The following is a 20,000-nucleotide window of genomic DNA, read 5'->3' as shown; positions in this document are numbered from 1 at the left end:
CAGTCAGCGCAGGTGAAATCAAAACGCTTTGATTATAAGATCAGACGTGACACACATTTACGAGACATCAAACGAGAGAGCGAGAGAGTGAGAATGCGTTCCTGTGATTGAAACCACACACACACACACACACACACACACACACACACACACACACACACACACACACACACATAGACACAGAGTCTTTGCTGTTTATAAGGAAGGACCTCAGCAGCGGTCATACTGTGATAAGACTTATGGACCTTTAGCAAAAGACCTTCAGGTTCCAAATGCAAACTGCAGAAAGATTGGAGATGCAAGCATGAAAGAGACGGAGAGTTAATTGGTTTTCAGCCTCTGAATGGCTCTTACTGTTGTGCATCAATGCATGATGGGAAACCCGTCACTGAAGAGCAGCAGTCGCTGTGTTTGTAAAGCCTTTTAAAGTCGACTGGATCAAACTCGCTCTCTATTTCTCTGTTTCTCTCTCTGGGATGTTCTGAAAATCCCTGCACATGCTGTAACAGATGTTTTACTGTTTTTAAAAATAGTGTAAATCAGCATACAGTGTGCAATGAGAAACGCTTCCAACAATATTATACTGCAGTGTTGTAGCTTAACCTCATTATGTTGCATGTTTAATGGGAAAGTTCATCCAATTATTCAAGTTCTGTCATCATTTAATCTCCCACATGACATTCTGTCTTCTGTGGAACACAAAAGAAGATGTTCAGCAGAATGTTCAGTGAAAGTGTATGTGTATGTGTTTCTTCAACTACAAGCACTTTCATTTCCCAGCGGTTGATTTTTATCGAAATAAACAGATTCTGACTTTTTTTTTTTTTTTTTGTTAAATTTCATCTGATTATTTTATTTTTTTCCTTATTTTTTTCTTGTCCTCATGAAAAAAAAAAAATAATAATTCTTGCTAGCTAACAATTAGCATGTGGTACCAACCTCGGCCACCAGGTGCCACTATCAGTAAGCATGAAATCTTTCTCTGACAAGGTGACAGAAAGTCTGTGGTACTTTATCTGTTAATTTATAAATATATAGTTATAGTATAAACTTAATAAAAAAATAAATAAAAAAAACATGTATAATGTTAGAGAGTCTTCTACTACATGAAATCCCACAATTAAATGAATATACCTCAGGATGCTTATGGCATTGTAAAAAGGGATAATTTTCTATCCGTTCCGGAGTGGAACTTCAATAAATTGCCCTTGAAGGTCTCTACGTTGTTCTGTCTTTTCTGAGCACTGAAGTAAAGCAATTATTGTTAATTTACACTTTACAAATTGATTCCGTTATTCATTTTATCTGACTCCAATTTATATTAATCTGACTCCAATTTAAGTTGACCGTTTAAGTATAAGTTCTGATCATTCTTTTCATTTGATCTTTTTAAGTTATTGATTACCCTGAATCATCTTAATTTTCATTATCCTTTCATTCAGGTCCCGATTGTCGCTTAGAGTCATATGCCGGCCGATTAATTGCATAGATCTCATGGACACAAAATCACCAGCCCGTTCATAGTCAGAGGTTGCAGAGTTTACTAATATCATCTGGTTCGACCGCCTACTGCTTGCTCATAACCAGATGATAGTTTTATTTAGTCACGTTTCATACAACTTGCTAAGACGGTGATAAGCAGTGACTGGTAGTCTTACATGTCTTTCCTCCTATTCATAAGCTCCAGTAATGATCATTATCCTGGACATAAGTTTGCGGTAACAAAAGGCATCCCTCGAATCTACCGGTGATAAATGATTTCGGATGAATACAGAATAAATCAAAAAGTAACAATTTATTTACCAGGTAGGATTTAAAACGTAAGTTACAAAATCAAAGCCAATTTCACAATGATCAGAATAAATAAACATTTCTAAAAATAAAAGACAAGTCAAAGAAACATACCTGACAAAACTACATGCAGCGGTACAGCTTGGGAGATCTGCTTACAGATTCCCCGAGCTCCTCTGCCATCCTTCCTTAAGTACCAAACGATTCTATTGTTATTTCAGATGTGTATGTTTGATGTTATTTAGGATTTGGTTTACAATTTAGGGAGTTGTAAGTGGACCTTTGAAACTTGATTGAGTAGGTCATTTGATGTTTACAAAGAATGCACCTAATCTGCATACAGCATCTGGTCTCTGTGAGAGATCTGGGAGGGGTCATGCCCCTGATAGAATACAGTATTTTACTAAGTTCTTAAATCTTACTTGTGATTTGACTTTGCTGAAAGGGAATGAGACCATTTTACCAGTTGCATTGAGACCTCTTGAATGATACCAAACATGTATGATCAGAAAACCTTTTACATTACAGTACAGGATAAGTCATAACTTAATTTTTAGTGTCCTTAAAGTTACTTGAGGTGAGAGAGAGGGTAGATGTGAGATTTGCATTTTATGATCCTTTTAAATTAGGGAGTGTTGCCTTAGGTGGTGATACTCATCTGTGTGAGAGTTTTATGACGTTGGTTCTCACAGAGCCTTTTGGGTGTAGACATTCCGGTGCCAGCCTTACAGCATTCATTGTCAAGCGTGACAACGGGAGTTATTTCTGATTGTTTGATGACCTTCACCACATTCTGTCACCTTGTCAGCATAAGATGGTGTTACTGGTGTTACTGGTAGTGGCACCTGGTGGGCAAGGTCTGTATTATATGCTAATTGCTAGCTAGCAAGAAAAAAATTCTGATGTGTTGCCTCTTGTAGAGAAAAAGAAAATCTGAGGAAAAAAATAATTTCAGAGAAAAACAAAATCAGAGCAAAAATTCAGCTAGTGATTTTTTTTTCTTGCGGTTCAGGGCTTCCATAATTCCCAGCAAAGAATTATATTCTATTCAGGCAAAATATCAATGCTGGTATTTCGAGATCTCAGTGCTGCTTTTGACAGATTAGACAGACTGGAAAACTTTGTAGGGCTCTTTGGGACAGTCCTCAGCTGGTTCAGGTCATATCTAGAAGGGAGGGGTTACTATGTGAACATAGGCAACTATTAATCTGAGTGGACATCCAGGATGTGCAGAGTCCCACAAGGCTCAATTCTTGCACTGCTCCTGTTCAACCTGTATATGCTCCCACTAGGCCAAATTATGAAAAAGAACCAAATTGCGTACCATAGCTATGCAGATGATACCCAGATCTATCTAGTCCTATCGCCAAATGACTACAGCCCCATAGATTCTCTGTGTCAGTACATTGACGAAATTAACAGTTGGATGTGCCGAAACTTCCTTCAGTTAAACAACGACAAGACAGAGGTCATTGTATTTGGCAACAAAGGCGAAATTCCAAAGGTAAACACATAACTTGTCTCCAAGGATCTAAAGACAAAAAATCTAGGAAACTTGGTTTCATTTTTGAGTCAGACCTTAGCTTCAGTAGTCACATTAAAGCAATAACTAAATCAGCCTACTATCAACTAAAAAATATAGCCAAAATTAAATGTTTTGTATCCAGTTAAGATTTCGAGAAACTCGTTCATGCATTCATCACCAGTAGGGTCAGTGGCGGTTCTAGCTTGTATGGCACCCTGTGCAAAACCCACTTCAACACGCCCCCAAAGTTGTTGATGGGGGTTGGGGTTGTATGGTGCCTCGGGCGAAACCCGCTTCAACACGCACCCAAAGTTGTTGACGGTTGGTGGGTGTGGGGGGTGGCAGGGGGGTCTGTGTGGGTTCCTCGTGCCGCCCCCCGCTCAAGATGCCGCCACCCCCAAACCCCCACCCCACGAGATGCCGCCCTGGGTAACTGCACATGTTGCCCATGCCTAAATCCGCTACTGAGTAGGGTGGACTACTGCAATGGACTCCTAACTGACCTTCCCCAAAAGACCATTAGTCACCTGCAGCTTACTCAGAATGCCGCTGCCAGGATTCTCACCCGAACCAAAAAATCAGAGCATATTACTCCAGTCCTCATGTCTTTACATTGGCTTCCAGTTACATTTAGAATTGATTTTAAAGTACTATTACTCGTTTATAAATCACTCAATAGCCTAGGACCTAAATACATTTCAGATATGCTTGTTGAATATAAACCTAACAGACTTCTCAAATCATTAGGATCAAGTCAGTTAGACATACAGAGGGTTCACTCAAAACAAGATGAGACAGCGTTTAGCTATTATGCCACCCGCAGCTGGCACCAGCTTCCAGAAGTGGTCAGGTGTGCCCCAGCAGTAGCCACGTTCAAATCCAGACTGAAAACACATCTGTTTAACTGTGCATTTACTGACTGAACACTGTGCTGCACTTACTGATTTCACTGAATCATGTTATTTCTGTATTATTATTATTTTTATTCTCATTTTTCTCATTCAAATGTATTTTATCTTGTATATTCTTTATTATTTTTACGTAAAGCACTTTGAATTTCCACTCAGATGTGCTGGAAATGACACTGTGGTGAAAACATTCACAACAAAAATGACATAAATCTCCTGTGATACATGTACATACACTGTTAGACATTGTTAGTAGACTAATTAAATCAACTAGTGAGAGCGTGAGCAAATGTTTTAATGAGAATAAGTGCCTGAAGTTAAAGAAACACACATACAGTGACCAGGCGCTCTGAAGCTCCAAAACAGCTCCATAAAAGTGTCATTAAAATAACCCATGTGATTTGTACACAATACTTCATGTTCTGAAGTCATAAGGTAGTGTTTTGTGACAAAAGAACCAACATTTATGTCATTTTACCCCTCTGCCATTGCTCTGACATAGCATTCACTTTGTGCATGTGAAGATGTCACTGATCCCATTGGTTCTTATCGGTGAGATAAAATGTTAAGAAAAAACATGATTGATATTATTGATGTTTTATTTGACACAGTAGAAATGAAAGGTCAAGTGAAACGTATTGCAATGGAGTGTCTCACATTTAAGTGAATGTAGTGCAGTTATTCCATGCATAAAGAAATGTCACATACTGTGCGCAAATAGAATGAGTAATATGCAATTCCAAACACACACATACACACTCGATCTTGAGGTTGTTTTGTAGCCGGTTGGTGTGGTGTTGTTCATTTATAGTTGTAATTTCACATGGAAATTGATGCTTGGCTTTTGTGCAATTTAAACAACCATTATGGCAATTAAATTCACATTTTACGCTCTCTGCTCAAAGGTCTTAACCTTTTGTTTACCAGTGTGAAATGAACTCAAGTGTGAGGATGATGAAATGATTATCAAATGTTTTATGCATTCATGTTTGTGTTTCAGAGACGCAGTTAACCAGCGCAAGAGAGTCCAGTGTGCTGGTTTACCGCCATCAGAACTTCAAGAGAAACACATGAGCGCGCTGACCGCCCCGCTAGTGCCGGATAAACGAGGTTTGTTTGCAGGTGTATATGTGTAGTGTTAAGGCAAGGTAGGAGTTCATAATGACAGTGAGGTCTTACAAAGTGAGAATATTGTACATTTATGACTGAACTTTTAGCCCAGTTTCAACAGATTTTCTTACTTTTTCATCAATCTCTCTCTCTCTCTTCTTTCTTTCTTCTTGTTCCCATGGTGACTATTGCTATGTAGTACTATTTTTACCATGTTAACAATGCAGCCTTCAAGAATCCGTGTGTGTGTGTGTGTGTGTGTGTGTACAGATGCAATTAGAATGAAAGGAATGTTCTGGGTTCAATATCACTTAAAGGATTAGTTCACCAAAAATGTAAATTCAGTCATTGTTTACTCACCCCTGTGTTGTTATAATCCCATTTGACTTACTTTCTTTTTCTGAACACAATGGGGGAAATTGTGAAGAAATGTTGTGCTCAGTGATGTCATACAATGGCAGTTTATGGTGACCACCTCTTCAAGCTTCAAAAGAACACAAAAGTATAATTCAGAAGTCTAATAAATTATTCATGAGACTCATGATTGTTATGAAATCGAATGTATTATTTAGTGAAAATGTTCACTGACAGTTGATCTCCTGTGCACGTTCATGATAGGGCACGAGAGCAATGGTTCACGCAGCACCCTCGCGATATTGCGTCATTCAAGCGAAAACTCGTTTTGTTTATCTAAAAACAGGTCCTCCACAGCGATAGTGACAACATAACAGAACACAACACAGCTGCACACAAAACAGTGAATAGAACTTACTAAACATGTCTGAAGAGTTTGTAGTTGAAGAATTGATGCATTTCTATGCCCAGCCTTGTTTTTTTGAAAGTTTTTGGACCAGTGCCAGCTCACAGTGGACAGAGTTATCCGCGAGATGCCGAAAATAGAAAACAAGTGATCGATAGAATGTACCGTCGCTCATCACTGCTGGTTAGGACGGAAACTCTAATTAACACAGAAAATATACCTTTTATTGTGTGCCGTTTGCTGTCAGGTTAGGACACGGTGTGACTGTGGCTGCCTGTAGCCTCTTCTATGTTTCTGTTTGATTTCCGAGTACTCTGTTAAAAATAATAAGGCTGAGCATAGAAATTAGGGCTGTGTAAAGTCATATTGCGATTATTTTGAAAAATATTGCGATTTGAACTGCGATTATGGTTATAAAAAATAATGTTTTTCACATGTTCAATGCCAAAAGGCTACTGGGGTTTTCACACTTGAGTCCTCTTAAAAAGAACCAAACTGAGACCTTTTTTTCAATTCACCCACAAACAAATTATTACAAAGAAAATCTTCTTCATATTCAAATTGTGCCCATGCACCGTCTACATGTTTTTGTCCATTTTGTGATCTCAGCCCACTAATCATCATCATTAGTTTTTGAAACACAGTCAACTTAAATAATAGCTGCAATCAGGATTTTAACATCCGATAGCGATTACCAATTTTTCCCCATCTAATGGTCTGATGCTGATCATTTAACTTTTTAACAGCAGCTCTGTCAAAACTGGTTATATGTAAACTTTCTGCTCAATGACACTATTAACTGAATCTCCCTGTTGGTAATACAATAGTTGTTGCCTAGTTTTTGCTGTCAAAAATACTGTAGGTTGGTTGAATAATTAAATAAACACAAAATATTCCATTTTACTCTTTAGTCTAGGCCTTAAAAACAAGAAGGCTTATACAAACTATTCTCTACTGTATATAAGATAGTCCTAAAGAACGAGGCTTAATGGCTTAATGAACTGATAACTAATTGGTGTAATTAAACTTAAAGTGAATGTTTTGGTTAGTTTGTCACCATTTTCATTTAATTAATTGTGTTCATTATTTCACTAAATTTCATTTAACAATGCATTATGTTATAGTATCTAAATATTTTATACAGATTTACTATAGGTATGTTCCTTCCTTTTCATTTTGAGGATGTTGGTAATATTAGTTCCACTTTCACTTGTTGCTGCCGGGAGTTTAATAAGGGCTACACACTCTCTTGTTTGGTAAATAAATTACAGGAGAATGGAGGAATTTTTCTGGACTCTACTGGTGCTGCTGTTAATGCTGTTTGCTCAGCAATCATTTAAAAAAGATGTTTGAATTATACCCATCTGTGACGAGGAGGAGGGCGGGGGTGAGTACGCGATTGCCCCCAATCGGGCTAATCAGCCGAGGAGAGGGATAAGTGCAGCCGGATGCAGCAGTTCGAGAGAGAGAGAGCCACATGCAGCTGCCAGCGTTTATGTTTTTGTGTCTTTTTTTTTTGACTACGCAAGCCCGGCCCCCAATCGGGCTAATCAGCTGAGGAGAGGGATAAGTGCAGCGGAATGCGGCAGTTTGGGATAGAGAGAGCCACACGCAGCTACAGTGTGTGCATTTGTGTTCTGTGTCTTTTTGTTCAAGTTTTCATTAAACCATTATTTTGACAGTTCAGCCGGTTCCCGCCTCCTCCTTTCCCATGTGAACCTTGTTACACCATCTTGTATTCCACGTTACACGATATATCGCAATTTTGATTTTATTTCGATTAATTGTGCAGTCTTAATAGAAATGCATCAATTCTTCCACTACAAACTCTTCAGACATGTTTAGTAAGTTCTGTTCTCTGTTTTGTGTGCAGTTGTGTTCTGTTATGTTGTCACTATCACTGTGGAGGACCTGTTTTTAGATAAACAAAACAAATTTTCTCTTGAACGCCCCAATTTCGCGAGGGGGCTGTGTGAACTGTTGCTCTCGTGCCCTATCATTAACGTACACAGGAGATCAACAGTAAGTGAACATTTTCACTAAATAATACATTAGGTTTCAGTTTGTTTCTCATCAAATCTTATCCTATTCTTTCATAACAATCATGAGTCTCATGGAATAATTTATTAGACTTCTGAATTATACTTTTGTGTTCTTTTGAAGCTTGAAGAGGTGGTCACCATAAACTGCCATTGTATGACATCACTGAGCACAACATTTATTCACAATTTCTCCCTTTGTGTTCAGAAAAAGAAAGAAAGTCATATAGAGTTATAACAACACAGGGGTGAGTAAACAATGACTGAATTTACATTTGTGGGTGAACTAATCATTTAATATGTGTGAAGTATGTGAAAGCATATTATTATTATTATTATTATTTTTTTTTTGATGCAACAGCTATTTTTGTCCATTGATAAAAGTTTTGTTAGTAAATTTGACCAATAATTGATACTTCAAATGTGGAGCATTTTTTGACTGCCGTCTGCACTTTTAACTCCCCTTGCACACATACAGTGGACTAATTGCAAAAAATTGATCTAATCTTACAACCAAAAATAAATAAATCTATAATTCATAAATAATACTGTATATGTTTACAATCTTATGATGAACATTTATTTTATTTTTTTTCATTCCTTTTTGTTGTTGTCCTAACTTTGTAAGCATGTATTTCTGGCTCTGTATTTTCCTGTAGAAAGTCTTATTTCATTGCACTAGATGACAGCAAGGACTAGGACTCGTTTTTTAATCTATAACCTTCCATCTCAAAATATAGTTCGGAAATGTAGGTGGCGCTCTAACACAGCTGAGCACTTGTACCACAGACATCCAGTCAATTTTGCATGGCATGCATGTTCCCCACTGTTTCATCAAATATCTCGGCCTCTGAGTGGGCTAGAAGCTCATTGATTGTCTAGATTTACACTATTTAATTGTTATTTAATTTTTAATTTCTATTATTAATATTTACTTATTAATATTTTTTCTAATTATTTACTTATGTATTTATTATTATTATTATTATTATTATTATTATTATTATTCTTTATTATTTGCTTATTTATTTAAATATTATTATTATTATTATTATTATTATTATTTTCTTTATTATTTACTTTATTTATTTATTAGTTGTTGTTGTTTTTTTTAAGACACAATTTATAATCACGTTTTTATCAAACTGCACAATGATGACTCTGACATTACATATATGTGACGAGGAGGAGGGCCGGGCCAGGCCGGGACTATGCACGCCTGGCCCCCAATCGGGCTAATCAGCCAAGGAGAGGGATGAATGTAGCTGGATGCGGCAGTTCGGGAGTGAGAGAGCCACACGTAGCTGCCGTGTGTGTTATGTTTATGTTAATGAAGTTTTCATTAAACATTAGTTTGACTTTTCAGCCGATTCTCGCCTCCTCTTTGCCCATTTTAAACCCTGTTACATTGGTGCCAAAACCCGGGAGGGAGGAGGGATGCGCTGTCATTGAGTCCTCGCCACTTCCGTCCGCCCAAAGGAGCAGCCGTGGCCATCCGCCAGGGCCCGGAGGAGTTGCTGCCGGCTACCTGGACGTGGAGGAATGGCTGCCGTCCACGAGAGGAGGAGGGGCTCCCTGCCGGCTGCCTGGAGTGGTGGAGCCACTGCCAGGGGCGGAGGGGAGTTTCATCCGCCAGGGGTCGGAGGACTCGCTCTGGTCTGCCCGGGGAGGAGCGTCCGCCCCCTGGCGGATGGAATGCCCCTCTGCATTCTGGCGACCGGTAGCGAGCCCCTCCTCCCCTGGTGGACAGCCGCGGCTGCTCCTTTGGGCGGACGGCAGTAGTGAGGACTCCACAACAGCGCATCCCTCCTGCCTCCCGGGTTTTGACACTAATGTAACAGAGTTTAAAATGGTCAAGGGGGAGGCGGGAACCAGCTGAACAGTCAAAATAATGTTTCATGAAAACTTAAAAAGACATAAACATAAATGCACACATGGCAGCTGCATGTGGCTCTCTCTCTCCCGAACTGCCGCATCCGGCTGCATTCATCCCCCTCCTCGACTGATTAGCCCGATTGGGGGCCGGGCGTGCGTAGTCACGGCCCGATCCCGCCCTCCTCCTCGTCACATATATTACAGCTTCATTTTCTGTAAAGCTGCTTTGAAATGATGTGTGTTGTGAAAAGTACTAAACAAATAAAAATGACATGACTTGACCAGGATTTTCATCTGATTTACGATCGCTAAAGCAACAAATCTAGACTTAATATGAGCAGATGGTTTGTTTTTTTAAATTGAGTGGTGGGTCTAAATAATTTTCTGTGGTATTCTCAAAGAGTTTATTTATAATCTGGGTTACAAGTGAAGCTCAATTATCAGCGTTTGCAGCATAATGTTGATTTCCACAAAAAATAATTTTTAATAAAAAGAGGAAACAAAAATTGCAGTGACATTAAGCACTTACAATGGAAGTCAATGGGGTCAATCTGTAAACATTAAAAGACTCAATGTTTCAAAAGTATAGCCACAAGACGTAAACAATATGTGTGTTTGGAGGGACTAGTGGAAATGGATTATTTTTTGGTAATCAACATTATGTAACAAAAGCTGTTGATTGAGCTGAACCTGTACTGAACCTGGAACATTCTGGAACTTTTATGGAACTTCTGCATTTACTATATCATCTCTGTCTCTCTCTCTCTCTCTCTCTCTCTTTAGTGCTCATCATGCCGTTAGTTGACTGTGATGAGGGGGTGGTTATATCTCTGATTTTGGTGAGCTCTGTCTCTCTCTCTCTCTCTCTGTAATTTCAGACACAATAGTGCTGTAATGATGTCTGTGATTTGCCTCTCTCTCTCTCTCTCTCTCTCTCTCTCTCTCTCTCTCTCTCTGTCTGTTGTCACCTGTCTCACTTTCTTCAGCACTGAATGAATGAGTAACTCGTGCATTTTCACTCCTGTGTTTAAATGAGTAAATGAGTGTGTGTTGTACCTGTTTCTTATGGCAGAATTCCTCTCTTTGGACCATCTTAAAGGGAAACTAGTTATAGCTCGTTATTTTTAACCAGCGGCCTAATGTTGCAGTTTTACAGGTGTCATTTTCCCAATTAAAGCATTTATTTATAATTGACTAATAAAACTTTATGATTTCATGGGTTTTTGAGAGAGAAGAGTTGACGTTTTATTGCTGGAAAATTCATGGTCAGTGACATGAACGATACAATAAATGGGTGTTATATCAGATCGAGGATATATTTATAGATTCACAAAATGTTTGAGGAGATTTAAATGGGTCCACATGTCTCTCACCATCTTGCAAATTCTAGTGAGCTGCCTACTTAGCATTTTATGGCATCATAGGTTGCTAAGTAGAAAGTAAGCAGAAAGAGTACGAATCGTGTACTGTATATGTTTATGCTTATAAGAGTATCGCAATGTTAACTTAGCAATATTCTATTGTCAAACGTTATATCGTGTGGTATTTGAATGAGTTGTTGCCCACATAGAGCATTCCAAATCTTTGAAGACTGCTGTCTATGTAGACAGTAGAAGGTGAGGCAGCTCACTAAGCTTTTGGAAAAGAGCCTCTATTTCATTTAATTTCATTCTCGTTGTATCCGACTGTAGTATCAGATCTGTAGTGATGTCTCTTGTGGGAGGTTTAGGGTCTCTTTGGGACTCTTGCATACAGACTGAGAGTCAAAGGGGAAAGCTACAGCCTTAAAGTAATTGGAGTGTATCCCCAGGATGTGTGTGTGTGCACGTGCATGTGTGCGTGTGTGTGTGTGTGTGTGTGTGTGAGTGTAGTGCAGGTTGTGTGCTGGAGTAAATAATGAATTGTGTGATTTATTTGTTATCTCTCTCTATCTCTCTACAGCTGTGCTGTAAAATGCTGACAGAACAAGACGAAAAAAACCTGTCTATTTTGGAAAAACACGTAAGACAAACACTCCACCACATTCACAAACACGCACTCATCCAGGGAAAGAGATAAGCCAAACAAAAGAGTACAGCATATAACAGAGGAAAAAGTCTATTCATGGCAAAAGTATAACTTAATAGTTATACATATGACCCATGTATTACAATTTTTATACATCAATAGTAAAACAAAAAAAGCTATACATATGACAAACGAAAGGTCTTTTCACATCAAGAGTGAAATAAAAAAGCAAAGTATATCAGATGGAAGCCGTATTTACATGAAGAGTGAGATGAAAAAACAAAATATATCGCAGAAGAAAGATCTATTCGCATGAGGAAAAAAAACAAAAACATATCACAGACGAAAGGTCTATCCAAATCAAGAGTGAAACGAAAAAGCTAAGCATATCAGAGGAAAATTCTGTTTACATCAAGAGTGTGATGAAAAATTAAACATATTACAGACGAAAGTTCTATTTACAATAAGATTGAAATAAAAAAGCTAAGTGTATCAGATGAAAATTCTGTTTACATCAAGAGTGTGATGAAAAATGAAACGTATCTCAGATGAAAGTTCTATTCACATCAAGAGTGAAATGAAAAGATGAAACATATTACAGACAAAAGTTCTATTTACATCAAGATTGAAATAAAAATGCTAAACGTATCAGACAAAAATTCTGTTTACATCAAGAGTGAGATAAAAATTAAAAGTATCACAGATGAAAGTTCTGTTCACATCAAGAGTGAAATGAAAAGACGAAACATATTACAGACGAAAGATCTATTTACATCAAGAGTGAAATGAAAAGACGAAACGTATTACAGACGAAAGTTCTATTTACCATAAGATTGAAATAATAAAGCTAAACGTATCAGACGAAAACTCTGTTTACATCAAGAGTGTGATGAAAAGATGAAACATTACAGATGAAAGTTCTATTTACATCAAGAGTGAAATAAAAAACGAAACATATTACAGACGAAAGTTCTATTTACCATAAGATTGAAATAATAAAGCTAAACGTATCAGACGAAAACTCTGTTTACATCAAGAGTGTGATGAAAAATTAAACGTATCTCAGATGAAAGTTCTATTCACATCAAGAGTGAAATGAAAAGATGAAACGTATTACAGACGAAAGTTCTATTTACAATAAGATTTAAATAATAAAGCTAAACGTATCAGACGAAAACTCTGTTTACATCAATAGTGAAATGAAAAGATGAAACATTACAGATGAAAGTTCTATTTACATCAAGAGTGAAATAAAAAACGAAACATATTACAGACGAAAGTTCTATTTACAATAAGATTGAAATAATAAAGCTAAATGTATCAGATGAAAATTCTGTTTACATCAAGAGTGTGATAAAAATTAAAAGTATCACAGATGAAAGTTCTGTTCACATCAAGAGTGAAATGAAAAGACAAAACATATTACAGACGAAAGATCTATTTACAATAAGATTGAAATAATAAAGCTAAACGTATCAGACGAAAACTCTATTTACATCAAGAGTGAAATAAAAGACGAAACCTATTACAGACGAAAGTTCTATTTACAATAAGATTGAAATAAAAAAGCCAAGCATATCAGACGAAAATTCTGTTTACATCAAGAGTGTGATAAAAAATGTAATGTATTACAGATGAAAGTTCTGTTCACATCAAGAGTGAAATGAAAAGACGAAACATATTACAGACAAAAGTTCTATTTACCATAAGATTGAAATAATAAAGCTAAACGTATCAGACGAAAACTCTGTTTACATCAAGAGTGTGATAAAAATTAAACGTATCACAGATGAAAGTTCTGTTCACATCAAGAGTGAAATGAAAAGACGAAACATATTACAGACGAAAGATCTATTTACATCAAGATTGAAATAAAAAAACTAAGCATATCAGACGAAAGTTCTATTTACATCAAGAGTGTGATAAAAAAGCAAAGCCTATCCAATGAAAGTTCTATTTATATCAAGGGTGAAACGAAAAAACGGACATAAGTTTTTGTTTTTTTACATCAAGAGAGACATGAAAAATAAAATAAAATAAATCACAGATAAAAGGTCTATTTGCATCAAAAGTGAAACAAAAATGTATCAGAAAAAAGTTCCTTTTTAATCTTTAAACTAAGAGTGACATGAAAACCTAAACGTATCACTGTCGAAAGTTCTATTTGCATTAAGAGTGAAACAAAAAACCAAAACATATCACAGATCAAAGGTTTACTCACATCAGGAGAGAAATGAAAAATCTAAAACATATCACAGACGAAAGGTCTACTCACACATAGCATAGTGTAATTTACCTGTAAACACATCAGTCACCCCTTTACACATGGTTACTGCTACCACTGTTAATCTGAAATGGCGGTCACAGACACATGATCCAGAAGCTCATATTATAATTGGTCGGTGAGCTTTTGTGCTAGACGAATACAAAATAAAATATAGGCCTTTACTGTAATAAAAATAACTGTAGTAACTATGGTAAATTTTAATAACTAAGGTATTTGAATCTCATGACTTTCCCATCCGCGTCTAAAGCCAAACTGCATACAGTACAATTCCTCATATTTATTTGAGGTGATAAGGGTCCAAAAGCTTTCATCATACCACCATCATCATCTTCATCAGAACGCACACTCACACACACTCCACAGAGCTTTGATTTTGTTGATTAGATCAGCAATTTAACATCAGACGAGTTTAAAAGCATCTTATGAAGAGAGAAAGAATGAGAGAAATCAAGATAGAAACAGAAAATCATCCATGAAAGGAAATGAGTCGTGAAATAATGTAATAGAGGGAAGAAAATAGGAGTATCATAGATTTATAACGCGGAGCTGTAGACTTCACTGCAGTAACACACGGCATGTTATGTTATTGTGTCAAACAGAAGTTCAGTGTGTTTCCAAAGTGATACTGTGTTTTAATGCGCTACTGTATAATAAAATGCATCAATGCATTGGTCAATACAGTGTTACAGCATCTGAATAATAATGTATTGTCCTGTTTAGAGCCTAAAAACCTCTTTTAGCTTTGACTATATACAGTAATGCGACCTTGTGCACATTATTGCTTAAATACAATGCAGTATCGCACTGTAAGACTCGTTTAGCTGCACTGTCAATTGGCGTTGTCTGACGTATTTCTGTGAGACCAGAGAAATGAAAGAGAATCGCTGTCATCCTGCATTTGCTGTGTTTGCCCTCATAATGTTCACAAACGAGTGCGTCTGCCACGACCAGTGCAATACAGCAGAATATCACACAACACAATGAAGATGTCAGAGAGAAAGAGAGAGATAAGTGTGGCAGGAAATAAAACAGAATAGACAGAAATGAACAGGGAATACATTTGAATGGCATTTAGAAACTCCTACAGAAGATCTAAAGTGTTCATAGCTATTTGCTTTGTTATGAAAATGGAGATATGATGATTTAAAAAAAAGCTAACTGTAAAGAGATTCAGATCCCATTTCTGTCAGAACAGTTCTTCAAAGGACTGAGAGAAATAATGTTTTATTTTGCTTGTTTTAAAGGTGCTGTAAGTGATTTTTTTCATGGAAATGTTTGCAAAAAATGTGTACTACTCCCTGAGAGATATTAATGAAATAAGTGTCGTGAGATATCTCACCGGTCTCTGTGACAGCTCTAGACTCTGTAAACAACAAACAAAAATGTGTCCATGGACAATAACGCTTTCTACCTGTCAATCATATTGTACTTTCTCATAGTATTGTAGTTGCAGCGAATTATTGAGGCTTAATGCCATTTTTATGGCATGTTGTTCATAACAGTTGTCAGATGAGGGCGCTATTTTGCTGCTGTTCTTCGTGTCGGTCTCAATAAAGCTCATTTGGTATCTTTGGAGTGCGGGGTTTTGGAAAAAAGGGGGCGTGGCTAATCCAACGGCTCATCGTATGGAAATTCAAGAATGGCTAAAATCACTTACAGCACCTTTTAAAGTCAATACAAAATAAAAACTGACACTTTCTTTAAGGAATATTCCGGGTTCAATACAAGTTGAGCTCAATCGACAGCATTTGTGGCATAATGTTGATTACCACAAAAAGTGTATTTCGACTCGTTCCTCCTTTCCTTTAAAAAGCACAAATCTGTGTTCCAGTGAGACACTTACAATGGAAGTCAATGGGGCCAATCCGTAAACGTTAAAATACTCACTGTTTCAAACGTTTAGCCACAAGACATAAACAATATGCGTGTTAATTAATCTATTTTATCCAGCTAATCGCATATAGAAATATTTGCTGAGAAAGCCCCTCAAATAAGAGTAACTCAATATATAATGATGAAATAATTATAAATAGTTATATTTAAATAATTACAAATAATATACACACATATATATATATATATATATATATTCAGATAGTTAAAATGCAAAATGGTTGTCTGCTGAAGGGTCGGTTTGTTCTCTATATAAGCTGTTTGTTGTCTATACAGCTGAAGTTTCGCTTACTGCCCCCTGGAGAAAACAGGTGGTACTACAAGGACTAACTAATGTGTTCATATTTTTAACACTTTATTTTTTTATATAATTAATCGCAATGAATTAACACATTAAATGGACAGCCCAAATGTTGACATGATTTTAGTGTGATCAGATCACTTACTAACCTTTTCTGTGTAAAGTTATATCCAATTTTACAACTTTATTGCCTTAACAACATTACGGCATAAACCCTGAAACCCTAAAACTAACATAACAATGACGATTTAAACAACTTTACAGCTCAAATAATACATGAGTTTTAACAGAACAATTGAACTATAAGCTTCACATTTCTGCCTTATAATCCTCCAAAAAATTGGCCCCATTAATTTCCATTGTAAGTGTCTCACTGTAAGCTTGATTTTTGCTACTTCTTTTAAAATAAACTTGGAACGAGTCTAAATGAATTATTTAATAATTCATCATTAAAATATTCCTGTAAATACAGATACATACTGACAGACCGATTATAACAGCCATGATCTTTGTGTCACTTATTAAATAAATAGGAGAACAGAAACATACCTGTAATAATGTCGAAATAATGTCACCATCACTGCACAACACAATAACACTCATAACACTATATATATATATATTGAGATTTAATACCCATATTTCTTCGTTAATGACTCCTGTCAGCTGACCGTAGCATGTAAGCGAGTGAGAGAAGTGCAGAGATGCCCCAAATGGACAAACGCTCATTCCCACAATGCACCATTGGAGCCGAAGCCCAGATCACAACCTGAAGACTACAGAGAACTCGACCGCAAGATACTACAGCTGTGTGGTAAGAAACGCACGTTTACAACAACACACAAATCTATCTGTCTCAAAGCAAAAATTTAAATTGTCATTATTTACCCAACCTCATGTCGTTCCAAAACTCATATGCTGTTATTTTTTAACTAGTGGAACACAAAGGTAAAAGTTTTTGAAGAATACTTGCACAGCTCTTTCCATACATCAACAATTCATAATGACCACATCAGTCAAGCTCCTAAAAGGACAAAAAAGCATCATAAAAGTAGTGCTTATGACTCTTGTGCTAAATCATATGATAGTTCTGTGTTGAGATAAGACCAAAATCATTATTTTTTGTGTGGGGGGGTGGATTTTTCCCCTTTTTCTCCCCCAATTTGGAATGCCCAATTCCCAATGCGCTCTAAGTCCTCGTGGTCGCATAGTGATTCACCTCAGTCCAGGTGGCAGAGGACGAATCCCAGTTGCCTCCGCGTCTGAGACAGTCAACCCGCACATCTTATCACGTGGCTTGTTGAGCACGTTGCCACGGAGACATAGCGCGTGTGGAGGCTTCACACCATCCACCGCGGCAACCACGCTCAATTCACCATGCGCCCCACCGAGAACAAACCACATTATAGCAACCACGAGGAGGTTACCCCATGTGACTCTACCCTCCCTAGCAACCAGGCCAATTTGGTTGCTTACGAGACCTGACTGGAGTCACTCAGCATGCCCTGGGATTCGAACTAGCGAACTATTGAACTCCAGGGGTGGTAGCCAGCGTATTTTACCACTGAGCTACCCAGGCCCCGACCAAAATCATTATTTACTGATAATCTTAAACTGGAGAGAGAAGAAGAAGAAGAAAAATAAATAAATAAATATAAATATATATATATATATATATATATATATATATACACACACATACATAAATACATACACTATATTGCCAAAAGTATTCGCTCATCTGCCTTTAGACGCATATGAACTTAAGTGACATCCCATTCTTAATCCATAGGGTTTAATATGACGTCGGCCCACCCTTTGCAGCTATAACAGCTTCAACTATTCTGGGAAGGCTTTCCACAAGGTTTAGGAGTGTGTTTATGGGAATTTTTGACCATTCTTCCAGAAGCGCATTTGTGAGGTCAGACACTGATGTTGGACGAGAAGGCCTGGCTCGCAGTCTTCGCTCTAATTCATCCCAAAGGTGCTCTATCAGGTTGAGGTCAGGACAGTCAAGTTCTTCCACACCAAACTCGCTCATCCATGTCTTTATGGACCTTGCTTTGTGCACTGGTGCGCAGTCATGTTGGAACAGGAAGGGGCCATCCCCAAACTGTTCCCACAAAGGTGGGAGCATGGAACTGTCCAAAATCTCTTGGTATGCTGAAGCATTCAGAGTTCCTTTCACTGGAACTAAGGGGCCAAGCCCAGCTCCTGAAAAACAACCCCACACCATAATCCCGCCTCCACCAAACTTCACAGTTGGCACAATGCAGTCAGACAAGTACCGTTCTCCTGGCAACTGCCAAACCCAGACTCGTCCATCAGATTGCCAGATGGAGAAGCGTGATTCGTCACTCCAGAGAACGCGTCTCCACTGCTCTAGAGTCCAGTGGCGGCGTGCTTTACACCACTGCATCCGACACTTTGCATTGCACTTGGTGATGTATGGCTTGGATGCAGCTGCTCGGCCATGGAAACCCATTCCATGAAGCTCTCTACGCACTGTTCTTGAGCTAATCTGAAGGCCACATGAACTCTGGAGGTCTGTAGCGATTGACTCTGCAGAAAGTTGGCAACCTCTGCGCACTATGCGCCTCAGCATCCGCTGACCCCGCTCTGTCATTTTACATGGCCTACCACTTCGTGGCTGAGTTGCTTTCATTCCCAATAGCTTCCACTTTGTTATAATACCACTGACAGTTGACTGTGGAATATTTAGTAGCGAGGAAATTTCACTTGTTGCACAGGTGGCATCCTATCACAGTACCACGCTGGAATTCACTGAGCTCCTGAGAGCGGCCCATTCTTTCACAAATGTTTGTAGAAGCAGTCTGCATGCCTAGGTGCTTCATTTTATACACCTGTGGCCATGGAAGTGAATGGAACACCTGAATTCAATTATTTGGATGGGTGAGCGAATACTTTTGGCAATATAGTGTATATAATATATAATATAATATAATATATAATATATATATGTGTGTGTCCTACAAAAATAAAAAAATAAAATATATATATATATATATATATATTTGGTTTTTTTTGTTGTTTTTTTTTTTCATCTTAGTGCCTTCCTGATCCTATTTCATACCAAAAAATAAATAAAAATGTAAATAAAAAAATATTCTCAGCAAATCACTTTTTTTTTCTTGGCTCATATGTTGCCTCTTGAAGAGAAAAAAATTGGAGAAAAAAAATCAGTGAGAATATATATATTTTTTTTTTGGCTTAGAAATGTACTCAGAAAGGTAACCTAGTGAACTTTTATCCCCCACCTTGCGGTTCAGGGCTTCCATAACGTTCAGATTCAAACATTTCATTTTTTAGGTGTATTAGTGCCTTCTTCAGCCTGTGTCCTACAAAAAAAAAAATATATATATATATATATATATTTTTTTTTATTTTTATTTTTATTTTGTAGGACACACACACATATATATATATATATATATATATATATATATATATATATATATATATACTATATTATATTTGCAGCAA

The 20,000-nt window shown here is 37.4% G+C and overlaps 1 protein-coding gene across 8 annotated transcripts in view; it reads left to right on the top strand.

Moving 5' to 3' along the window:
* Nucleotides 1-20,000, top strand: part of LOC127421818 (cGMP-dependent 3',5'-cyclic phosphodiesterase-like) — a 173,145-nt gene that overhangs the window by 115,117 nt on the left and 38,028 nt on the right. For 7 of the 8 annotated variants that reach the window (XM_051664961.1, XM_051664959.1, XM_051664960.1 and 4 more), the window contains 4 exons: nucleotides 5,225-5,334; nucleotides 10,792-10,847; nucleotides 11,950-12,009; nucleotides 17,163-17,310. In XM_051664961.1, the coding sequence (XP_051520921.1) occupies nucleotides 5,225-5,334; nucleotides 10,792-10,847; nucleotides 11,950-12,009; nucleotides 17,163-17,310 (374 nt within the window). Of the gene's footprint in view, nucleotides 1-5,224; nucleotides 5,335-10,791; nucleotides 10,848-11,949; nucleotides 12,010-17,162; nucleotides 17,311-20,000 lie in introns of those variants that run through there. The other variant, XM_051664964.1, reaches the window with a different exon arrangement.

This window comes from Myxocyprinus asiaticus, chromosome 31, assembly GCF_019703515.2.
Source record: "Myxocyprinus asiaticus isolate MX2 ecotype Aquarium Trade chromosome 31, UBuf_Myxa_2, whole genome shotgun sequence".
Taxonomy (NCBI): domain Eukaryota; kingdom Metazoa; phylum Chordata; class Actinopteri; order Cypriniformes; family Catostomidae; genus Myxocyprinus; species Myxocyprinus asiaticus.
Note: the sequence above shows the minus strand (reverse complement) of the source record. Positions and strands in the feature narration are given on the sequence as shown.